Source organism: Physeter macrocephalus, chromosome 1 (assembly GCF_002837175.3).
Source record: "Physeter macrocephalus isolate SW-GA chromosome 1, ASM283717v5, whole genome shotgun sequence".
Lineage (NCBI taxonomy): Eukaryota > Metazoa > Chordata > Mammalia > Artiodactyla > Physeteridae > Physeter > Physeter macrocephalus.
The window spans coordinates 114,286,363-114,308,796 of NC_041214.2; the positions used below are offsets into that span (position 1 = coordinate 114,286,363).

The 22,434-nt window shown below is 41.5% G+C and overlaps 1 protein-coding gene across 13 annotated transcripts in view; it reads right to left on the minus strand.

The window, feature by feature from the left end:
- Window positions 1-22,434, minus strand: part of ST3GAL6 (ST3 beta-galactoside alpha-2,3-sialyltransferase 6) — an 82,225-nt gene that overhangs the window by 3,233 nt on the left and 56,558 nt on the right. For 11 of the 13 annotated variants that reach the window (XM_028494117.2, XM_028494127.1, XM_055085958.1 and 8 more), the window contains 5 exons: window positions 11,595-11,690; window positions 8,409-8,595; window positions 8,164-8,301; window positions 3,553-3,705; window positions 1,341-2,492 (listed from right to left, as the gene is read on the minus strand). In XM_028494117.2, coding sequence (XP_028349918.1) covers window positions 2,406-2,492; window positions 3,553-3,705; window positions 8,164-8,301; window positions 8,409-8,595; window positions 11,595-11,690 — 661 coding nt within the window. In that variant the 3' untranslated portion in view covers window positions 1,341-2,405. Of the gene's footprint in view, window positions 1-161; window positions 866-1,340; window positions 2,493-3,552; window positions 3,706-5,543; window positions 5,596-8,163; window positions 8,302-8,408; window positions 8,596-11,594; window positions 11,691-22,434 lie in introns of those variants that run through there. The other 2 variants (XM_055085962.1, XM_055085987.1) reach the window with 2 other exon arrangements.

Below are 22,434 nucleotides of genomic sequence, written 5' to 3' on the forward strand. Positions count from 1 at the left end.
TAACATTTGAAGATGCCACCATTGGGGGGTTTGGGGGTTTGGGTTTTTTTGTTTGTTTGTTTTTTATATAAATTATTTATTTTTGGCTGCCTTAGGTCTTCATTGCTGCGCGGTGGCTTTCTCTAGTTGTGGTGTGCTGGGGCTCCTTATAAATAGTGAGATTTTAATGTGTTCATGTGTTTTTAATAAATTGTATATATGTCTTGTTCAGGTTTTTTTGTTTTTTGCTTAAATAAAACAACCTTGAGGTTTGTAACCTTTCTCATAACCATGTAAAATGCCAGACCCCTCAATTTTAAGATCAGATTTTTATGGCCAATATGATAGTACTTACAGTAACATTTGAAGATGCCACCATTGGGGGGTTTGGGGGTTTGGTTTTGTTTGTTTGTTTGTTTGTTTGTTTATTATATAAATTCATTTATTTATTTTTGGCTGCCTTAGGTCTTCATTGCTGCGCGGGGGCTTTCTCTAGTTGCGGTGAGCAGGGGCTACTCTTGGATGCGGTGCGCGGGCTTCTAATTGCGGTGGCTTCTCTTGTTGCAGAGCACGGACTCTAGGCGCGTGGGCTTCAGTAGTTGTGGCATGCAGGCTCAGTAGTTGTGGCTCACGGGCTCTAGAGTGCAGGCTCAGTAGTTGTGGCACATGGGCCTAAGTTGCTCCGCGTCATGTGGGATCCTTCCCGGACCAGTGCTCGAACCCGTGTTGCCTGCATTGGCAGGCGGATTCTTAAGCACTGCACTACCAGGGAAGTCCCTACCATTGGTTTTTGACATTGACTTTCTCTGTAGCCAGCGCCATCCTTTCTGAAGCCTGAATTACTTTACTTCAAACTCAGCTTCAGCAGCCCAGCTGCAGCCTATGGCTGTGTGGTATGAGGGAAAGATCACATTGAACAGCTGTGCCTTTTCCACCTCGAAGGAGTTATCAGAAAAATCAAATGAGACAGACTGGTACAGTGCAAACATATGCTGGGATTAACAGAACAGAGGAGTCCATATTTATTGTCTAGGTCTGGGTTAAATCAGCTACTATTTTGTCCCCCTTACACCACTTTCAAGTATGTCAGTCATTTATTTATTTCTGTTTCTGATCTAATATTTATACACTCTCTTTAGAGATGCAGGCTATTTGTCAGTGATAATTATCACTGTCTGTCTCCCAGTGATAATTAATTATTGTTCAAAAGATGCCAGTTCTTTCCACTCCTACCTCTTCTGACAGCTTTTGATTCCAGCCTTATAACCTCCACTGTTCTCTTCACCCCTTGTCCCCCCTCCCTCCCCATAGCCTTTGGTTATAGTCAGACATTAAAATGAAAAGAGAGACGACTAGCTCACCACTTTTGTCCAACTGGCTTGTTTGCAATCCACAACACTCTTCCGCTGGTGCACCCTAGGTAAGCTTTCCATCTGAAGATGCGATTTAATCATGTGGACAATTGGTTTCTCATGAAAATGCCATTTAAATCCAGAAAAAGCTTGACTGACTCTTCTTAAAGGTTTTTACTCATTCATGTCTTGTCTTTCCTAATTTACTTCCAGTAAACTTCGAAATTTTAATGAATAAATTAAACCAGGCAAAAAATGTTTTTAAGAATTTTCTCCTTCTTGAGCTTGCCTAGTTCAGCTTCTTTGTATAAACTTTCTTTCTTTAAAATAATGCAGTCACCAGACTTTAGGAATTGCATTCTTTCTTTCTTTCTTTGGTTATTTACGTATCCAGAGTTTCATATTTATCCTATTTCTTTTGACTTAAAAAACATCTTCATTCTACCAAACTACTCATCATAATCATGGTTTAACTTAACTGTAGAAAAAAATGCTTCATTAAGCCGGTATGATCTTAGATTTCCCTAATCATCCATGCTTCGGGTCTGGTTTAAGATTCCAGTCAGGTTCCTCAGGTAGAACAAAAGAACCAAACAATTATCCAGAGAGAGATACAGAGGCCTGAAGTGGTTCCAGTATGCCACATTCAAGGCACCACCGCATGCCAGCTCCCCACCAATTTACAGGAGGCAGATGATAAACCTCTCAAATGTCACGTTACATTCAAAATCTGCTGTGGTAAACTAAATCCCCTTACTTATTAGGAAGTCACATCCCTTCAAAAGTCTAAGATGAAGTAACTATAAAAAGATACTTAAAAACACCTCAGAAAACTAGCTTATTTTTAAAACAATGCAATGAAAAATTCACTCTCCCTGATATCTTAGCATGTCTTGGTTTCCATAAATTAAATATATTCACAGAAATTAAGCTGGTGGTTATGAGGCACCAGGCAGCAAGACTTACTATACATAATTTCTTGACAAGTACATCCAACATATTTAAAAATAAACTAAAAATTGCAGTGTAAAAATAAAACTAATACTGTTAGCATCATCTTCTGAGTCTGTAGGGTCAATCTTGAGTCAAGTCGATTACAAAGTTTTTTTCTATAATGTCCTTCAAAAAGAGCTGCTCTGCAGTCACATTGTGATACGCATTCTAAAGAAGAAAAAATAAAATCACCATCTATCCCAGTCTCAAGATGTTAACAGCAGCAGCAATAGAATATGCTGTATCTAAAAAGTTTAATTAAAAACTCAAGTAATAAGTGGCATGGACTTTTATCTTTCTCATTTCTTTTTCATTGCTCATTCTTGTGCCAGAGCTTTCCCTAAAGCCCACTCTTCCCACTTAAACCACCACATAAGTAAGAGGCTCCCTCACATCATCTTCTAGTCTACTGAATTATGGTATAAATCTAGAAACCAGAATTTGAAAGTGTTAAGCTCTAACCTGAATAATACCACTTTTTCAGCTTATATAGTCTTTAGGGGTGAGGATTTAAGGGGACTGGTTTCATGTCGTGGGATATATATCCATATACTTAACAGCAAATCATTCACACGTCAATATTTAAAATGTACAGGTAACATTTTAATCCTATCAATCACTGTGCCACTAATCTAAGTTATAATTAGGGAAATAGGAAATTCCTTCCCATTTAATCAATTAAAGTCAAAATCTTAAGGATCAAACCCACCACCATTAATCCCCATTCAAGAGAAGAATGATCTAGTATAAAGGTTTACAACTTTTCTGACCATGAAGATTCTTTCATGAAGTTAAAATGGTAGGGACCTTCTCATCGACTTAACTGAAAAACTACATGAAAATAATTCGTATGATTATGGCCATGCTTTTAGGTGAATTTGAAATATCTCAAACAGCAGGTTTCTATATATTCAAATAGTGCAAATATGATACAGTATCTAGGGTAAGGCTTGGTCCCTATATAGGTTTGATGAGTTTCTCCCAAGGGTCTGAGGCCAACAGATTGGGAACTGCTGCTGTAGTAAGAACTCTGGACCTGAGTCCTAATTTCAGCACGTGCTATCTCTGTAAACCCTTATCAGGCCATCAACCCCGCAAAACCTGTTCCCTCAGTAAAATGACAGGGTGAAAAGGGAGAATATAAGCTTTCCAACTCTAAAGATCAAAGATTATACCAAAATGTGTGTATATATATATATATATATATATATATATATAAATATATTACCTTATTCATCAAAGACATGGTGGCATTCCCAAAGTAGTGCAAAGGACTCTTGAGGTCAGAAAAGTTGTACTTAAAACCAGCAAGGTGAACTTCATGACATATGTGAAATGCCAATGTAATGGCAATAATTCCTGTTGTTGGGTGTTTGGGTTTCTGGGGGAGGAAATGAAAATTTAGGGAAAAAATCCAAACACGGTACCTGTTTCCAAAACATTTGGGTGCCCTAATCTTATAAAATAGCATCTTCTGAACATTTAATCAGGACAGAAATACTTCAGTTAAATCCTTGTCATGCCCTAAGGCTCAAGCCCCAAACAGTTAATATCCTAACTCTGAATATAAAGTGTTGCTTGAAATCTTAGAAAGTGTCTCAGGTATCACTTAACTGCAGTACTAGTCCAGAAGACAGCTATCAAATGAAGCCTTTAAGGAAAAGGATGCTGCTGCCTTGTTTTTAAAAAACACACCGAGTCAAGCAACTTGCGGAAAAAGCAAAGCCTGAGAATGTTAAACCCATGTATGAAACGTAAGGACAGCTTAATTCACTAACGGATAAGATCATGCTAAAAGGCTTCAAATAATTTAGCCTTAAAATGGTTCTATCTTATAACGCTGATAATTTAGCTCTAGGGAAAGACGGCTTTAATCAAGTGACTTCAATAACAAATTGCCATGGTAATGATCTGACTAGAAAACAAAGATTCTAGATGTATATACAGATTAAAGTCACAATCTCAATTTTGTTTTTAAATTGATTATAATTTTAACTAAATTTTAACGAAAAAGAAAGAAACCAAGCATCCCCTTCACATGTACATATATCCTGAAAAACACTATAACAGATGTTTGGCAGAGGGGTCTTGGCAGTCAAAGTTTTCATTCTCGTTGGACGGCCTTCAGAGGCAACAACAAGACATATCTTAAATTTACTAATACAAAAATTCAAGGAGATTTTCTTTTGATTAAATGTTTCTTACAGATCCCATGGAAATTACATATGATTAATTATGATTTTGAGAAAAAGAAAAAAAATCAAAGCAGCACAATAGAATCAGATAAACTCCAGGAAGCAAATTTGTCTGAAAGCCTAACAGCCTTTTTTTTTTAACATCTTTATTGGAGTATAATTGCTTTAGAATGGTGTGTTAGTTGCTGCTGTATAACAAAGTGAGTCAGCTATATGCATACATATATCCCCATATCTCCTCCCTCTTGCATCTCCCTCCCACCCTCCCTAGCCCGCCCCTCTAGGTGGTCACAAAGCACCGAGTTGATCTCCCTGTGCTAGGCAGCTGCTCCCCACTAGCCATCCATTTTACAGTTCACTCCCCTAGTAAGTTTCCATTCCTACTCTTCAAGATGACAATTTCATACCTTTCTATCCAACAGCTCTACCCTTCTTCCTACTTTGTGAGTTTAATCCTTATTTTTCTTAGAAAACAGAATCGATCAGACAAGAGCTACAGCATCTTCCCAATTCCAAATCTGCCTTCGTCTTTAGCCATATTTTCAGCGCTCACTCCTATGTGGATGAGATGTCCCTGTTCCTACCTACGGCCAACCTCTCCACTCGTGCACTCTATTTTATCACATTTCTTTTCTCAACAATTTTGCTTTCACAAGCATCCCCTTTCTCTCTTCATCATCAATATTTCCCTCTGTTGAATCATCCCCTTCAGCACACAAACATATCATCTATCTTTCTTTAAAATAAAAAAAACCTTCTTGAGCCTGTATCTTCCAACCATTTCTCTGCTTTCTTTTCTAGCAAAACTCCATTAAAGATTTGCCTCCGCTCACTTGTGTCCCATGTTCTCTCTCTTTAACCCAGTTCAGTCAGGCTTTCTTTCTCTTTCTTATCCTTGTCCATATCAATATGACCTCCATGTTTCCAGGACCACATCTGACATAGCTGACCTCTCTGAAATACAGCTGTGTCCCTCCCTTGGCTTCTGGGACACTGTGTCCTACCAGAACATCAGTCTACTTACAACTAGTTCTAGGATCATCTCTAAGTAAGACCAGGGTCTTCCTGTGCACCACCTAAAACAAAAATCAAGGAACAAATCTGATCTTACTTCACATAGGAAAGTATGAGCTGAAAAGTCACAAAATATACATTCAGAAGCTGCCCTTTCCCCTCAAAATTACTATGAAATAGGGTTTAAATTTAAACTATTTATGCTTTTGGACTTGGGAATTCCACTTCCAGATGTCCTTCCTACAGAAATCACACAAGTGTGCAGGAAATCTCTGTAAGTACATGCATTTCTACATTACCTATAGAGGATAAAAGCTGGATATAAAACTAAAGGTCTATAAATAGGGGAAGGGTTAATTAAATGGAGAGGGGAAATAGCAGAACAGTATCTATAGTATAATCACAATTATACTGAACAAACAAAAAGTGCTTGTGTTTGTAAATGAATAGACAAGAGTCTATGCAAACAATAAATGCTGAGAGGATGTGGAGAAAAGGGAACCCTCTTGCACTGTTGGTAGGAATGTAAATTGATACAGCTACTACGGAGAACAGTAGGGAGGTTCCTTAAAAAACTAAAAATAGAATTACCATACGACCCAGCAATCCCACTACTGGACACATACCCTGAGAAAACCATAATTCAAAAAAATACATGCACCCCAGTATTCACTGCAGCACTATTTACAATAGCCAGGACACGGAAGCAACCTAAATGTCCATCAACAGAGGAATGGATAAAGAAGATGTGGTACATATATACAGTGGAATACTACTCAGCCATAAAAAGGAACGAACTAGTGCTATTTGCAGAGACATGGATGGACCTAGAGACTGTCATACAGAGGGAAGTTAAGTCAGAAGGAGAAAAACAAATATCGTATAATATAGCTTATATGTGGAATCTAGAAAAATGGTACAGATGAACCTACAAAGCAGAAAGAGAGACACAGATGTAGAGAACAAACATGGATACCAAGGGGGGAAGGGGGGATGGGATGAATTGGGACATGGGATTGACATATATAATTACTATGTATAAAATAGATAACTAATGAGAACCTACTGTATAGCACAGGGGACTCTACTCAGTGCTCTGTGGTGAGCTAAATGGGAAGGAAATCCAAAAAAGAGGGGATATATGGATAGGTATAACTGATTCACTTGGCTGTACAGCAGAAACTAACACATTGTAAAGCAACTATACTCCAATAAAAATTAACTTAAAAAAAGTGCTTGTGTTTGTAAATGCAAAGACAAGAGTCTAGAAGGATATAAAAGGCAATAAAGCTTGGGAGATAATCTGAGTTATGGAGAGAAGAGAAAAGAAGGATGATTTCCTTTTTTAAAAACTACTCCTTTGTAAAAGCTGTTTGATTTTAAGCATGTAATATTTTAGAATTTCTTTATCATGCTGAAGAAAAGATACAAAATAGGCGTTTATTTCTTTGGATTTTACCCAATTACAAAAGGGAAAGCCTCATTTCAGCTGAGATACCACATTACACAGTTACTCAAGCTTCAAGTGAAAAACATAGCCTGCCACTGTATGGGTCTAAAGAGTATTTTTTCCCTAGGGAATGTAGACAAACAGGGCTGCAAGAGTCAGAGTCAATGAGATTCCTTATAATTAAAAAGAATCAGGGACTCCCCTGGTGGCGCAGGGGTTAAGAATCCACCTGCCAATGCAGGGGACACGGGTTCAAGCCCTGCCGGGAAGATCCCACATGCTGCGGAGCAACTAAGCCTGTGCGCCACAGCTACTGAGCCTGCGCTCTAGACCCCACGTGCCACAGCTACTGAGCCCATGCACCCTAGAGCCCGCGTGCCGCAACTACTGAAGCCCACATGCCTAGAGCCCGTGCTCCACAACAAGAGAAACCTCCGCTCACTGCAGCTAGAGAAAGCCCACGTGCAGCAGCAAAGACCCAAGGCAGCCAAAAATTTTTTTTAATTAAAAAAGAAAAGAATTAAAGAACCCAGTCCTGCTACTCTGCACACAGCCTGCCTATTAGCACCCCCATCAAGACTCTCCTCCCTACAGAGCACTGAAGCGGAGGTCATGAGAGATAAGCCACTTGGACGTGCAGAGGGAGACCCCAGAAAGGCTCCAAAAGGGCAGAAAAGGGACTGACTTCTCTGGTGGTGCAGTGGTTGGGATGGGAGTCTGCCTGCTGATGCAGGGGACATGGGTTCGCGCCCCGGTCCGGGAGAATCACATGCCACAACTACTGAAGCCTGTGTGCCTAGAGCCCGTGCTCCGCAACACAGAGAAGCCACAATGAGAAGCCCGCGTACCCCAAGGAGGGGTAGCCACCGCTCGCTGCAACTAGAGAAAGCAAGTGGGCAGCAACAAAGACCCAATGCAGCCAAAATTAATTAATTAATTAATTAATTAATTAATTAATTAATAATTAATGGCAGAACCCCCCACACACTTAAGGTTCTTTTCCTTGCAACCTGAAAAACATAAAGCTAAAATCCAAAGATATGTGATTTCACTAACCCAGACATGAGTGAAGCCCACCTCACGAGTCGTGGTTCTCATCCAGTTTCCAAGAGCCCCAAGGACCCTCTGTCCCACCCCAGTGAGGTCTTTAGTTTGAAATTGTGCAAAGGAAAATACATACCTGATTTTTGGGAAACACTTTCGGGAAATGAAGCAGTTCATAAGCTGCTGTTCTGATAATGAAAGGATCTAATATTCTGATTTGATAAGGTTTATAGATCAGATTTAATGCTGGTTTCTTCCAAAAACCATTAATGTTCTGAAATAAAGTAAGAAAATAGAAAATACAACTTGTTGTTGTCTCTTTTTCTTAATGAAAAAAAAAAATGAAGGTAATTGGAAGCCAGATCAATTTTGCCAACTTACTATTTTGCCACCTGTCAACAATTCCCACAGCCACTTTAAATCAAGCGGCTTAAAAGCAGTGAGAATCACCGTAGTATTGGGATCATTGTGATTGGGATCTGAAAAAACAGATTCTGGATAAAAAAGTCGGAAGGTAGTCCTTCTCCCAACTTCCTCTTCATGTCCTAAAATAGGACCATTATTCATTCTGTGGGTGGTAAAACACACAAGATATGTAGACCAAGCACAGTATGGGTCATGTCCATCACAGTTCTCAGAGATTTCAGAGCTGGACAAACATCGTCAGCCGTGTGTAGCCAGGGCCTTAAAGCCACACGGCAATCCATCAATCTTTCACACGTAACAGCCAAGAAAATAACTCCCTTTTGTGAAACAGCTGCTTGATCAAAGGCAGAAACATTCATTTGTGTTGGAAAATTAACTGTGGGGACACCAATAATTCATTCTTACCTCCAGAAAAATTGAAGACAAAACGAAACAAATGGAAACATAAAACCACAGAATACTCAAGCTAAAAGAGACGTGGGAGGACATCCAGACAAAACCCCTTGTGTTTGTAGATGAGGGCCCCAATGTACATAGAGATAAAGTTACTTGCCCAGGGTTACACAATCATGTAGCAGGTGGATGTGTGTCTCAGTGACTGACAGGCAAGAGTCACAGTTAAGGTGATTTGAAAACCCACCAAAATTGTTGTGCTCTGAAATAAAGTAACAACAGAATTGCTATATTTATACCCAAGCACAACCAAATGAATGACTATCTCTGGCGTGAACCAAAGAACCACAAAGGATCCAGTGTTGGGTCTGTGGATACTCAAAGCCAAGGTTAGACATATACTATTTATGCACACACCATGAAGGTGTCCTATGAAAAGGAATGCATTGTTCCCCAAACACTGTCCCCTAGGAGATAAATACTGTTTGACCGTTTGCCACTGACCGTGATATAAGGCAGCCTTAGTAACACCTGAAATGACTTTCATAATGTCTTTAATGGCATTTTCCCACAAGGGCCTGGTGTGGTTCTAGGCGACCAGAGTTTAGACAATTATAAAGAAATTTGTGAGTGCTTCAACATTGTTTTGTGGATGAATTTTCACAGCTTCCTCAAAATGAATAATCCAACAGAAAATAAGGTGACCACGCTATGCAGAAACCCTCAGCTTGTAACCCAGCAAAACGCCCAAGCGCTGCCAGGTCATCCTAATGCATTGCCCAGCGCGAAGCTTTCCCACTCTTCAGTAGACTATTCATAGCCATTCCCAACACACACAAACTTTATCCTGGATAATGCCCTGACTTCACCCTTTCCATGAGAAAACAGAACTTGAAATGTCCGCATTTCCCCACCATTACATCTATGCGATCCTTGTAGCTGTAACCACGATCCCAGCTTTCCCTTACACTGCAGAGATAACCACACTGGTGTTCTAGACCCCATCCCCTCTCTTGTTACCACACCAACCTCCTTATTCATTTCCATCAGTTTACTAATAGGCTTTAGAATCTATCTTTATAAAAGGAAACAAAATAGAAAATCTCCTTTGAGTCCATAATCATCTCCAGTGACTATCTCATTTCTCAACTCCACAGTGAAATTTCTCTAAAGAGTTGCTTCTCCTGGTTTCTCCACTTTCTCACCTGTCATTCTCTCCTCAAACCACTCCACTTGGGCTTCTCCCCCCGCACCGTGCCTCCAAGTCTTCTGTCAAGAGTAACAGTGAGCTTCAGCTTGCCAGCCCAATGGTGAACTCTGTCCTTATCTTACATGACCTCTCACCAGCCTTTGTCATGCTTGAAACCTCCCTCTGTCTTAAAACACTGTGCTCTCTTGGCTTTTGTGATCACCTTCTCCTGTCTTTCTTCCTACCTCACTGGTGGATCCTCTCCAACTCTTTAACTCCTTTCTCTTTGCTCAACCTTTAAGTTTTGACTACTTCAAAGCTCAGTCCTGGCCCCTCTTCTCTGTCTCTCCCTGGGAAATCTCACCCAGTCCACGGTTTAAGTACAACTTACAGGCTGTTCGCAATGAAGATTTTAACCTGTTTATCTAACTGCCTACTTGACTTATCCACTGCAAATCTAATAAGCATATCAAACCTGGTATGTTCAAACAGTAATCTTGATTCTCCTTTAAACCTGTTCCTACCCTAGTCCTCCCCAACTCAATGAATGGTACCACTATCCAGCCAGTCTCTTAAGCTGAAAACCTAGGAGGAGGTATCCTGCATTCCTTTATTCCCATCTCTGCTCACATCTAATGCATCAGAACATCCTGATAACTCTACCTCTAAAACATGCCTCAATCTAGCCCCTTATCTCCTTCCACGCCATGACAATCCTGTTGCAAGCCACCGTTCTCTACCCAAATGTAGCAACCTAACTGGCCTCTTCATTTCCACAGCTTGTCCTTCCTGTTTCATTGTCCATGCCATCACCAGGGTATTTTAAAGACATAACCAGATAAGAGTTGCTCTCTTGCTTAACAATTTTCCAAAGTTTTCTGTTATACTTAAAATAAAACGCAAGCTCTAATCGTAGTTTACAAAGTCCTACACAGCCTGCTCCTTTACCTACCGCTTCAGCTGCCAATTGCACCACCTCCCCAGCCTGCTGCCCTCCAACTTCACTGGTTTTCTTGCTGCTGCTCTTAAACCTAGCATCATACCCTCCTGAAGACCTGCAGTAAACATGCTCTCTGTCCGTATTCCCTAGTCTTCATATGGCCGGTACTGTGTGCTCTTAGGTCCAGTTTAGATGTCTCCCCTTCAAAACAGTCATCAGTTCAAAAACAGCCACTCGGTCATTCTCTATCACACATGTTTAAATTGTTTGCATGGCATTTATTACTACATTTCTTTATTTAATTACTGTTTTCTTCCCCTCGTTAGAATGTAAGCTCCACGGGGAGCAAGAACATTATTCTTTTTCACTGCTATATCACCCTAGAACTGTGCTAGAACTAGAGCTAGAACTGTGCCTGTCACATTAAGGGGATTTCATAAATATTTGCTAAATAAATGACCTGAAATCTAGGCCTACTCCAGCCAACAACTCGAGTAATGTGTAATGTACTTAAACATACTACAGCGACTCTACTTCCTTTTAAAACACAGCAGTACTAAAGCAGGAAACGGTAGTCTTTTGAAACAATTCCAGGTTAGCAAATAGAAGATATATTTACCTTATTATTACATCATAGGAGTCAATTTTTTCTCCTAACGTCTTATTCTTCAAAACTCCTCCATTACCAACCACCACACATTTTTTACATGGCACACTGTTGGGCAAATGACAAGAGAGAGATTTGAGCCATCTTTTACAAAACTGGGTGATTCCAAGAACCCATTCATACTTTGAGGAACCCAATACAAGCTTTCACTTGTTGCACAAGTAGAAAAAGGACCAGTTGTAACTTACAGGTCTAGGGATGTATTAGAAAGATATAAGATTCAAGAAATAACATTCCATAGGAAGTACATCATTGTTAGCAACTATTAACTCATATCAGTTCATATACATCCCCTCATTTGATTCTCATAACCACCCACTGAGATAAGTAAGCCTGATATTCCCATTTTACAAATGAAGAAAGAGATTCAAAAAACTGTTAGGTGACATTTCAAAGTCATACTCCAAAGAGGTAAAATTAGGATTGAGTCCAGACCTTTGGACTACAAAAATTCCCCTCAATATAGGATTCTGCATGTTAATATTGATACAAGTGTGTTTCATAGTAGATGTGTATGTATTTTCCATCAGCATTACCCATTCCCCTGAGATTCCAGCTCTGGGTTACTGCTGCGTCTTGTAAGTTTGGAGACAGACAGTATAGAATCTGGTTGGCAAAGTGTAGCTTCCTTGTACCTGTCCGTGCTCACTTCAGTTCCCCAAACAGGTACTTGTTCTTGGGGCTCAACCAATACAAAGGAAAAGTTTACTGTGTGTTCCTGGCAAACAGCTTTAAAGTAGGATATGAAGTGGGACTTCCCGCTGCTGATCAGAATCAGCCTAGGCCAGTGGATTATCTACTGTTCAGCTCTCACCCAACGTGGCCTGGCCCTCAACATAATAAAAGCCATATATGACAAACCCACAGCAAACATCATTCTTAATGGTGAAAAACTGAAAGCATTTCCTCTAAGACTAGGATCAAGACAAGGATGTCCACTCTCACCACTTTTATTCAACATAGTTTTGGAAGTCCTAGCCACAGCAATCAGAGAAGAAAAAGAGATAAAAGGAATCCAAATTGGAAAGAAGAAGTAAAACTGTCACTGTTTGCAGATGATGTGATACTATACATAGAAAATCCTAAAGACGCTACCAGAAAACTACTAGAGCCCATCACTAAATTTGGTAAAGTTGCAGCATATAAAATTACCACACAGAAATCTCTTGCATTCCTATACAGTAACAATGAAAGATCCAAAAGAGAAATTAAGGAAACAATCCCATTTACCATTGCAAAAGAAAAGAATACAATACCTAGGAATAAACCTACCTAAGGAGGCAAAAAACCTGTACTCAGAAAACTATAAGACACTGGCAATCTACAGATTCAATGCAATCCCTATCAAATAATCAATAGCATTTTCCACAGAATTAGAACAAAAAATTTTACAATTTGTATGAAAACACAAAAGACCCCAAATAGCCAGAGCAATCTTGAGAAAGAAAAACGGAGCTGGAGGTATCAGGCTCCCTGACTTCAAACTATACTACGACGTTACAGTAATCAAAACAGTATGGTACTGGCACAAAAAAAGAAATATAGGTAGGTGGAACAGGATAGAAAGTCCAGAGATAAACCCACGCACCTGAGGTCACCTTATCTATGACAAAGGAGGCAACAATATACAATGGAGAAAAGACAGCCTCTTCAATAAGTGGTGCTGGGAAAACTGGACAGCTACATGTGAAACAATGAAATCAGAACATTCTCTAACACCATACACAAAAATAAACTCAAAATGGATTAAAGACCTAAGTGTAAGACCAGATACTGTAAAACTCTTAGAGGAAAACATAGGCAGAACATTCTCTGATACAAATCACAGGAAGATCTTTTTTTGATCCACCTCCTAGAGTAATGAAAATAAAAACAAAACTAAACCAATGGGACCTAATTAAACTTAAAAGCTTTTGCACAGCAAAGGAAACCATAAACAAAACAAAAAGACAACCCACAGAATGGGAGAAAATATTTGCAAATGAAGCAACCGACAAGGGATTAATCTCCAAAATAAACAGCTCGTGCATCTCAATCTCAAAAAAACAAACAACCCAATCAAATGAGCAGAAGATCTAAATAGACATTTCTCCAAAGAAGACATGCAGATGGCCAAGAGGCACGTGAAAAGATGCTCAACGTTGCTAATTATTAGAGAAATGCCAATCAAAACTACAATGAGGTATCACCTCACACTGGTCAGAATGGCCATCATCAAAACATCTACAAACAATAAATGCTGGAGAGGGTGTGGAGGAAAGGAAAGCCTCCTACACTGTTGGTGGGAATATACATTGGTGCAGCCACTATGGAGAACAGTATGGATGTTCCTTAAAAAACTAAAAACAGAGCTACCATATGATCCAGCAATCCCACTCCTGGGCATATATCTGGAGAAAATCAAAATTCAAAAAGATGCATGTACCCCAATGTTAACTGCAGCACTATTTACAATAGCCAGGACATGGAAGCAACCATCAATGGAGGAATGGATAAAGACGATGTGGTGTATACACACACACACACACACACACACACACACACACACACACACACACACACACACACAATGGAATATTACTCAGCCATAGAAAAGAATGAAATGATGCCATTTGCAGCAACATGATGGACCTAGAGATTGTCATACTGAGTGAAGTAAGTCAGACAGAGAAAGACAAAAATACCATATGATATCACTTATATGTGGAATCTAAAAAAGTGGTACAAATGAACCTATTTATAACACAGAAAAAGAGTCACAGCTGTAGAAAACAAACTTATGGTTACCAAGGGGGAGAGGGGCAGGGAAGGGATAAATTGGGAGATTGGGATTGACATATACACACTACTACATATGAAATAGATAACTAATAAGAACCTACTGTACAGCACAGGGAACTCTACTCAATACTCTGTAATGACCTATATGGGAAAAGAATCTAAAAAAGAGTGGATATATGTCTATATATAACTGATTCACTTTGCTGTACACCTGAAACTAACACAACAATGTAAATCAACTATACTCCAACAAAAATTAATTTTTAAAAAATGGCCTGGCCCATCCAACTCCAAGCTCTCACCACCACTCGGCCAGGCCTGGAGAAATGACAAAACAGATCATGTCCTTCTCCTCTCGGGGACAAAACTACAGAGGAGAAGGCTGTTGAGATTGTCCTTGCAGGGCCCTCATGACATGGAAGTATGAGGAAAAAACTTTCTCTAAGAACCATGAAATCAGCAGACCAGATGAACTCCAGACCGTAAGGCTCTTAGGAGATTAATCAGTAGCAAAATTGCACAAATGCTGTAGAATATTTAAACGTAGAGAACACAGCAATACAGGAACTACTGAAAGGAGCCAGGAGTTGGTCGTGTCAGGTTAAGGAGAGACAAGATACACATTCCTACACATGTAAATTTCCCTTTTTTATTTAGAATTTGTTTAGTTCATCTATTTGCTTGATGTTTTTACACCTTAAACTTTTTAAAAACACTTTTTTTATGTTTTGAGACTTTCAGCTCCCAAATATTAAAGAGTCATGCATAATCAGTGTCTACTTTGTTACAAAAACAAGAAGATCCAGGGTTTCACAGATGGTACTAATGGGGGCTGGGGGGCAATCGTCCAACAGGCCCTCCTTGAGTCTGTACCCCCAGACCTCCTATGATGGACATGTCACAATGTGTTCTAGAGCAGTTTCTTTCCTAAATCTGCTTGTCTTTAACTATGAAAGTAACATTTCTAGGTGCTCTTATATGCAAGTTTGATATAAATCCCAATTCCAGGAAGCTCCTCTGTCCACGGTGCTCTGCAGCCATGTGGCATGGAGAAGATGGGGATGCTGGTCAACTTCAAAACCCTTTTCTCTCTGGGTCTGCAGCCAGCCTCCTGAGCAGACCTAGCCCATGAGGGCTCTACAGCAGGGAGCAATTCCCACGCACACAGCTTGCGTGGTTCCTCCTTCTGACCTCCTTCTGAGGTTTGCATTAAACCCCACGGCAAGTTTAATGCAAAATCAGAGGCTGAACCTCCAGAGGCTGCTCCATCTCCCTACCAGAACACTAAGTGAGGCTGGGTACCAGAGAGGGAATGGCTAGGAGTGGACAGGATGGAAATAACAGCTCTGTTTCTGTGAGGTCACCTGTGTGGAGGTGAAGGAGGAATATCTGTAACTTATGGCATGTAGACTAACCCTCTCCCTTCAAAGAAGGCTGGAGGCCACTCCCCTCCCAGCAACCATCCTGGACTGGGGTCCCCAGCCTGAACCAGGCTTGCCTGACTCCAATACCACCGAACATGCCGGGGCGGGGCCAGGAGCACAGGCCACCACTGTGTGTCCCCAGAGTTCTTATCTTGGAACCTCAACAAAGGACTCCTGCCCCACAGGCCTAACCTCTGAAGCTGACCCCAGAAAGAGGGAACTCAGCTCAGTCCCAGACACAGCCAGTTCCATAAACACTCAGCCAGAAGTTTCCCTCAGTGTTATCTGTATGAGGCGGGATTACAGTTGGTAATCAAGCCCCAGATCACGTGTGGCCAAAAGAGCATCGCAATACAAGAAGCTACCATCTGTCATACTCAGGTCACATCCCTGGTCCCCTCTCAAACTCAAGGTCCTGAACCTCCTCTCACAAACCCTAACAAGCCTTCCAGCCAAAAGAAAAGGGGGAGTTAAGGGTGCAAGCAGATCTGTTTCACAGGAGCCCCAAGGACTGGTTACAGAGAGAGGGTCATTCCTTCTATTCAGCCTCCTCCTGCTTGGGAGAAATGGAAAGAAATCATATGGACACTGCCTCACTCAAGAGAACCCCAGTTCCAAAGACGCTTTACAGTTCCATGGTCACCACATTTTTTAAATTTCACTTTCTTTTTTTTTTCTGTCAGCTTTGTAGGGGGCAGGTGGAAAGGGGAGGGCCCTTCACCACAGGAAAAGTTTGCTGATGTCTTTAAAAGGAAATCTTGTCAATGAAATTTCACTTTTCCTCTTGGCAAGGGATATTGCAAAGATCCACACACTTTTCTGAATATCATACACGACACTAGAAGCTCCTCAAGGGGGGTGCCTAAGACTACTCTTAGGCAATAACATCTTCTCTGCAGCTGGTATTCATAGTGACCCCATGATCCTGGAAAATGTGAAATGGAACAGATCCACGGTCTGAACCACACACCTTGTAATTCACTGCTTCCCTCCCTCCACAGCAGGTACCCCCATATTACCAAAGGAGTGATTCATCCTCTCCTTGGCTTCATCCACCTGGCCTGGGCTCCTGGCTTCCCCTGTTTCCTTAGTGTGAATCAATAACTTCCAGTGTCCTCTGGGTGACTGTATAACTTCAAGATATTTAATTAACACAACTTTCATTCACAAACAGCTGCAGTGAATTGTGAATCCCTAATGGGCAAGAATATTATATTTCTGCATCCTCTAATCTAAAATTTTATATTTATTTATATTTATATTTTATTTACAAATATATTTATATTTCTGCATCCTCCAATCTAAAACTTCCTGATTCACAGGTTGTGCATTTTAGAAACTGATTTGGTTGTCACCTTAAGTGTGACTTTGTAGCTGGAGAAACAGGTAGCTGTTCTTCCTTCCTCCACTCTGGAAGCAGGTAGGGAAATCCATGTGCCTCAGATTGCTCACCCAGAAAACAAGATCATTCCAGAGTGCCTGAACCTGTTAATGGAAAATCTGGAAAGCTGCTGAAATAGTAACGGTAAGAGGTTACACTTCCCCTAGGTGAAAGCCATGTTTCTCATCAAGTCAGGCAGATCCAGAAGAGTTACTAGCCTATGCAGAGTGAAACATCATCAATATAGAGAAAGTAAACTTGAACTGCCCACTTCCAGTGATCTGTGATCTGTCTTCTTTTCTACATGCTGTATGACTCCTTTCAGCAGCATAGTATACATTAAAATGTATCATTCGGGGCTTCCCTGGTGGCACAGTGGTTGAGAGTCCGCCTGCCGATGCAGGGGAGGGCTTCCCTGGTGGCGCAGTGGTTGCGAGTCCGCCTGCCGATGCAGGGGACACGGATTCGTGCCCCGCTCCGGGAAGATCGCACGTGCCGCGGAGCGCCTGGGCCCGTGAGCCATGGCCGCTGAGCCTGCGCGTCCGGAGCCTGTGCTCCGCAACGGGAGAGGCCACAACAGTGAGAGGCCCGCGTACCGCAAAAAAAAAAGTATCACTCTATCTTCAATCTCTGGCAGATCTCACTGGTCATATTCCCAACACCCATTACCCCTTGCACCTTTGCTGGCAGAGCCCTGCTTTCACAAGCCTAACAGTGGTGAGTATATTCCTGTGCCAATGGTTGGTTTAGATGTGGTCACATGAACCATCCCTGGGCAATAAGATATTAGGGAAGTCTGTTAAATGCCCTGGAAAAGATTTTACCCCCAGGAAGAGAATGGTTTGAGCAAAACACTGGTTTTATATTCCCGTCCTTTCTGCTTAGATACTGACATGTGATAACAAGGTTAGGGCAGCTGTAGTCATCTTGCACCTAAGAGGGAAAGCCAGAGAGAGCCACCAAGAAGCTGCCCTGACATTACTGAGCCACTAATTCAATCCCATAACCGGAGCCAATCCATACAGACGTGCAGGTGGTACCCAGTACGTCGGCACTCCCTCGGTTTTAGCAATCCAGTCTGTGTAGCCGTACGTGGCCTGCCCTGCGAGCTAGATCCACAAACCTGATTCTATACATCTGAATCCACACATCTATGTGATATGGGAGATAATAAACATCCACTTAGTTCAAATCACGCTTAGTTAGGAATAGTGCTACTTGCAGCCCGGAGATCCTAAAACCCTGTGCATTGGACCGGGGTGGAGATCTCACTGCTAGCTGTGGCTCCCCTACTCAGCACCTCTGGGAGCCTGGCCTCATGACCTAACCTCTTGGATCTCAGCATGCCCTTTTACGAAGTAAGGGAATCACTGAGGTCTCAAATGTTGTTAACCTATGTCGCACAGAGCCATCCGTCAGTTCCTCCGGCATGTGTACCACGGTTTCTGTATCTCTATCCAACATCTGACCACAGCAGTTGCTACACAGAACACGTATGTGTTCCTCTCTGCCACAAATGACTACTTTGTTGATGTAGAATCACAACCTCCCCTCACCCTCAAGTCCTCCTCCTGGCTGAAAATGCTGCCATGTAAAGAAACTGCAAAGCAGGAGGATGGCCAGAGCAGTCATGCAGACACTGATATCCCTTATAGAGCCTGGGCTCTTTTTAATAAGTACACTGCTGACGTCTTAAGTTGTCAAAGACCATGCTCCCACCCTGGCTGGTTGCCAATGTAACCTGGCTCTGCCACTGCTGACATAATGGATTCTGCCTGGGTGAGCAACTAGGCAGCCTTCGCAAATCCCCATCCACTCAGCAAGCAACTGACTTAACACAGGTGCTTCCATTAAGTAAGATATTTACGTTTAGTTACTCTATAACCACCTATGCAGGATTCGAGCACTCTTCACAGAATCTGGCGTGCTTGCGGAATGCGATGGTGTGGCTGCGGGAGGAGAGCTGGTTCCTGTATTTTAAGCGAGAGCAGAGATTTTGTGACCCAGGATTTCGCTGCTCTGGCTGTGGGAGGATGTGCTCCCACTGAGGAGAAGGCAGCAATCCCCAGGACCAGGGTGCAAGCTGGTGCTACAGAGCTCCACACACAGCCAGGAAGGGTCAGGACCTCATAACATGGGCACATTTTAGGTATTCTTTCTCTGTGATGCAATTCCCTTAAAATATCCTCAGTCGCTAGTGAAGTTTATCAAAAAGCACGGCCACATTGTGTGAGCTGTGCTTTGGAGATTAACAAGGAACAGAGCCCTGAGAAATCAACAGCGACAGCGTAGGGAAACGATGGCAAGAGAACTAGAGGTGTGTCACTCCAAACCATTTGTTCTAGGTGTGGCATCAGGGTGCCCTCTGAACAAAGTGGCTAGAAAGGAATCTAGAGGGTACCTCAACCATCCTCCCTCCTTTTTAAAAGCTCTTTTTGAAACTGAAATATAATTCACACGCCCTAAAACTCACCCATTTAAATAATAAAATTCAGCAGGTTTTAGCATATTCGCAAAGCTGCGTGCCACAATCACCATTATCCAATCCAGAACGTTTTCATCACCCGACAACGACACCCCACAGCCAGTGGCAGTCACCCTCCATTTCCACCCCCATCCCAACCCCTGACTGTGGCACAACTAATCCACTTTCTATCTCTATAGATTTGTCTATCCTGGCCATTTCATATAAATGGAGTCATACAATATGTGATCTTCTGTGACTGACTGCTTTCACTGAGCAAAATGTTTTCAAGATTCACTCATGCTCTAGCAGGAATCAGTACTGCGTTGCTTTGTATGGCTGAATTACATTCCATTGTATGGAGGTGCATTTAATTTATCCATTGAGCAGTTGCTGGACATTTGGTTGTTTCCACTCTGGGACTATTATGAATGACGCTGCTATGAACATTCGTGCACAAGTTTCACGCGGTCATGTTTTCAATTTAAGCTTTCTATTTTGAAATAATTCTAGATTCACAGGAAGTTGCAAAAACAGTACTGAGAAGTCCTGGGTAACCTTCACCCAGTTTCTTCCAGCGGTTACGCTGACTTAATGTATTGACTTAACTTTATTAACTAGTAAAGCTGACATTGGTAAAATGTGCATATACAGGTCCACCTCCTCTTTTGTAAAACCAAGGTTCAGAAACTCCGAAACTTGCCCAAGGTCCCAGAGCAGTTACGCCTGACCTGCTGACTCTAGCAACTTTTCACCAGTACCGCCCCTCTATTTCAGATGGCCCATGCCCCCACCACCTGCCCTCCCCTCTCCCCGACAAAAGAGTAAAAACAAACTTTTCTAAGCTATCCTTTTCTATCCTTAGCATCGCTCCTCTGCTGCCGAAGTTCTGGTCAGACAGCTAGTTTGAGTATTCCCATAAAAGGAGGAACATGGAAAAGAAAACAAACACGAAAAGATTAATCATTGTTTTTAAATGGTTTGTCATTTTGGAACTAGCTAGAGGTGGTGGTTGCACAATACTGCGAACGTACTAAGTGCCACTGAATTGTTCTATTTAAAACGGTTCATTTTATGTTGTGTGAATTTCACCTTAACAAGAAAAACAAATGATTTGTCAACATTTCTTTGAGACTTTTTCTTTTTCCCATACTTAGGATCCTCTGGCTCAGCGGCAAATTACAGAGAAGGCCAACTGGCATATTTACTGTGCATGATCTTCAGGATGAGAGTTGAGAAAAGAAAACTTTTTCAGTAGTATCTATTCGGAGAAGATTCTATCCAGATCATTTATCTTTAAGAGGCAAAAAAACCCGCACAAAAAAAAAAAACAAATGAAAAACCCTATTTAACATACATCTGTTTTGGTGAATTTATACATGTACCCTGGAGATGTTTTAGTTTAGCCCTGTAAAAGTATTAAAAATGGTCTGAGGTTAAGGATAAAGGCAGAAGCCACATTACATAATGGGGGGGGGTGGATTTATAGCCCTGGAAATCCTAAAGAATATACCCAAAAGAATTCACAGTTCCAGAATTCTCTTCCCCTTACCTCTTCAGATGACACTCAGTCTAAAACATTTAATTGTGGAGTCTTCTGTTTTTGCGCTGCTGGTTAAATGCAAAGGGAGGAACTGGAGAAGAGTGGAAGTCTGGAGACCTCTTAACCTCTATGGACCTCAGTTCTCTCATCTTTAAAATGAGGGGATTGGACTGACGATCTCCATCCTTCCTGCCTCTGACCCTCTCTGTGACTTTACTGTGCTTTTGGGTCTGGCCTTCAGTCCACACAACTGAGCAGGAACAGGTGAGGTGAGGTAACTGCGATTCTTTAGGGGACAGTTTAGCAGCCTCAATATTCACCCCATCCCAACCTGCTGGACCATTGCTCAGGAGAGAAACTCAGAAAGAATATAAAAGAAAAAGCCCAAGGTTAACCCTCTATTAAAAATACATACCAAAAAGATAAATAAAATAAGAAAATACAATGGGGTATGTAAATGGCCTATCATGTGTTCTCATCTTTTCACAGGGAAAATTGAGAACTCCTATCACAAAATTAGGGCGAAAGGCAACTTTCTATAATGAAAATACTTTTTCTAACAGATGTGATTACAAGAAGGGAGGCAAATTATTACGATTATTACTAAGTGACCAAAAACTTTGAAAAAGAACAGATTTGGTGGGGCGGGGGGGATGGAGGGGTTAGGGAAGAGGGGAGGTAGAGCAAAGCAGCAGCATGGAATTGTTAAAACTCCTGGGCTCTTCCACACAGAGTTACGGCCAAACATGCACACTCCTGTTCCCTTCCCTCTTTATTTCTGGCCCAAGTTCTTCATGGTAGTGACTTTAGAAAAAGGCTGTCTCTGCCTCACTGAGTTACTTTACTTACATTACCTACAAAGGTGGCATAAATAAGACCTCATAAGAAACCCCGCTTCAAGATGATCTGCAACACCAATATGTTTCAACAGCTTTCATTTCCAAGAGAGAAACCACAGTTGGCTGCTTCAAGCACCGAGCTAGATTGGTATAGTGTTATGTAACAGACTTTAGAATCTTGAATATTTCCAGGCACAGAAACAGAAAATGGTGGACAACATTGGTAAAGGCTGCTTCTTGCCCCTCAATAACTATGTTTCATTTGTCTCTTAAAATAGGACTTTCTCGGGCTTCCCTGGTGGCGCAGTGGTTGCGCGTCCGCCTGCCGATGCAGGGGAACCGGGTTCGTGCCCCGGTCTG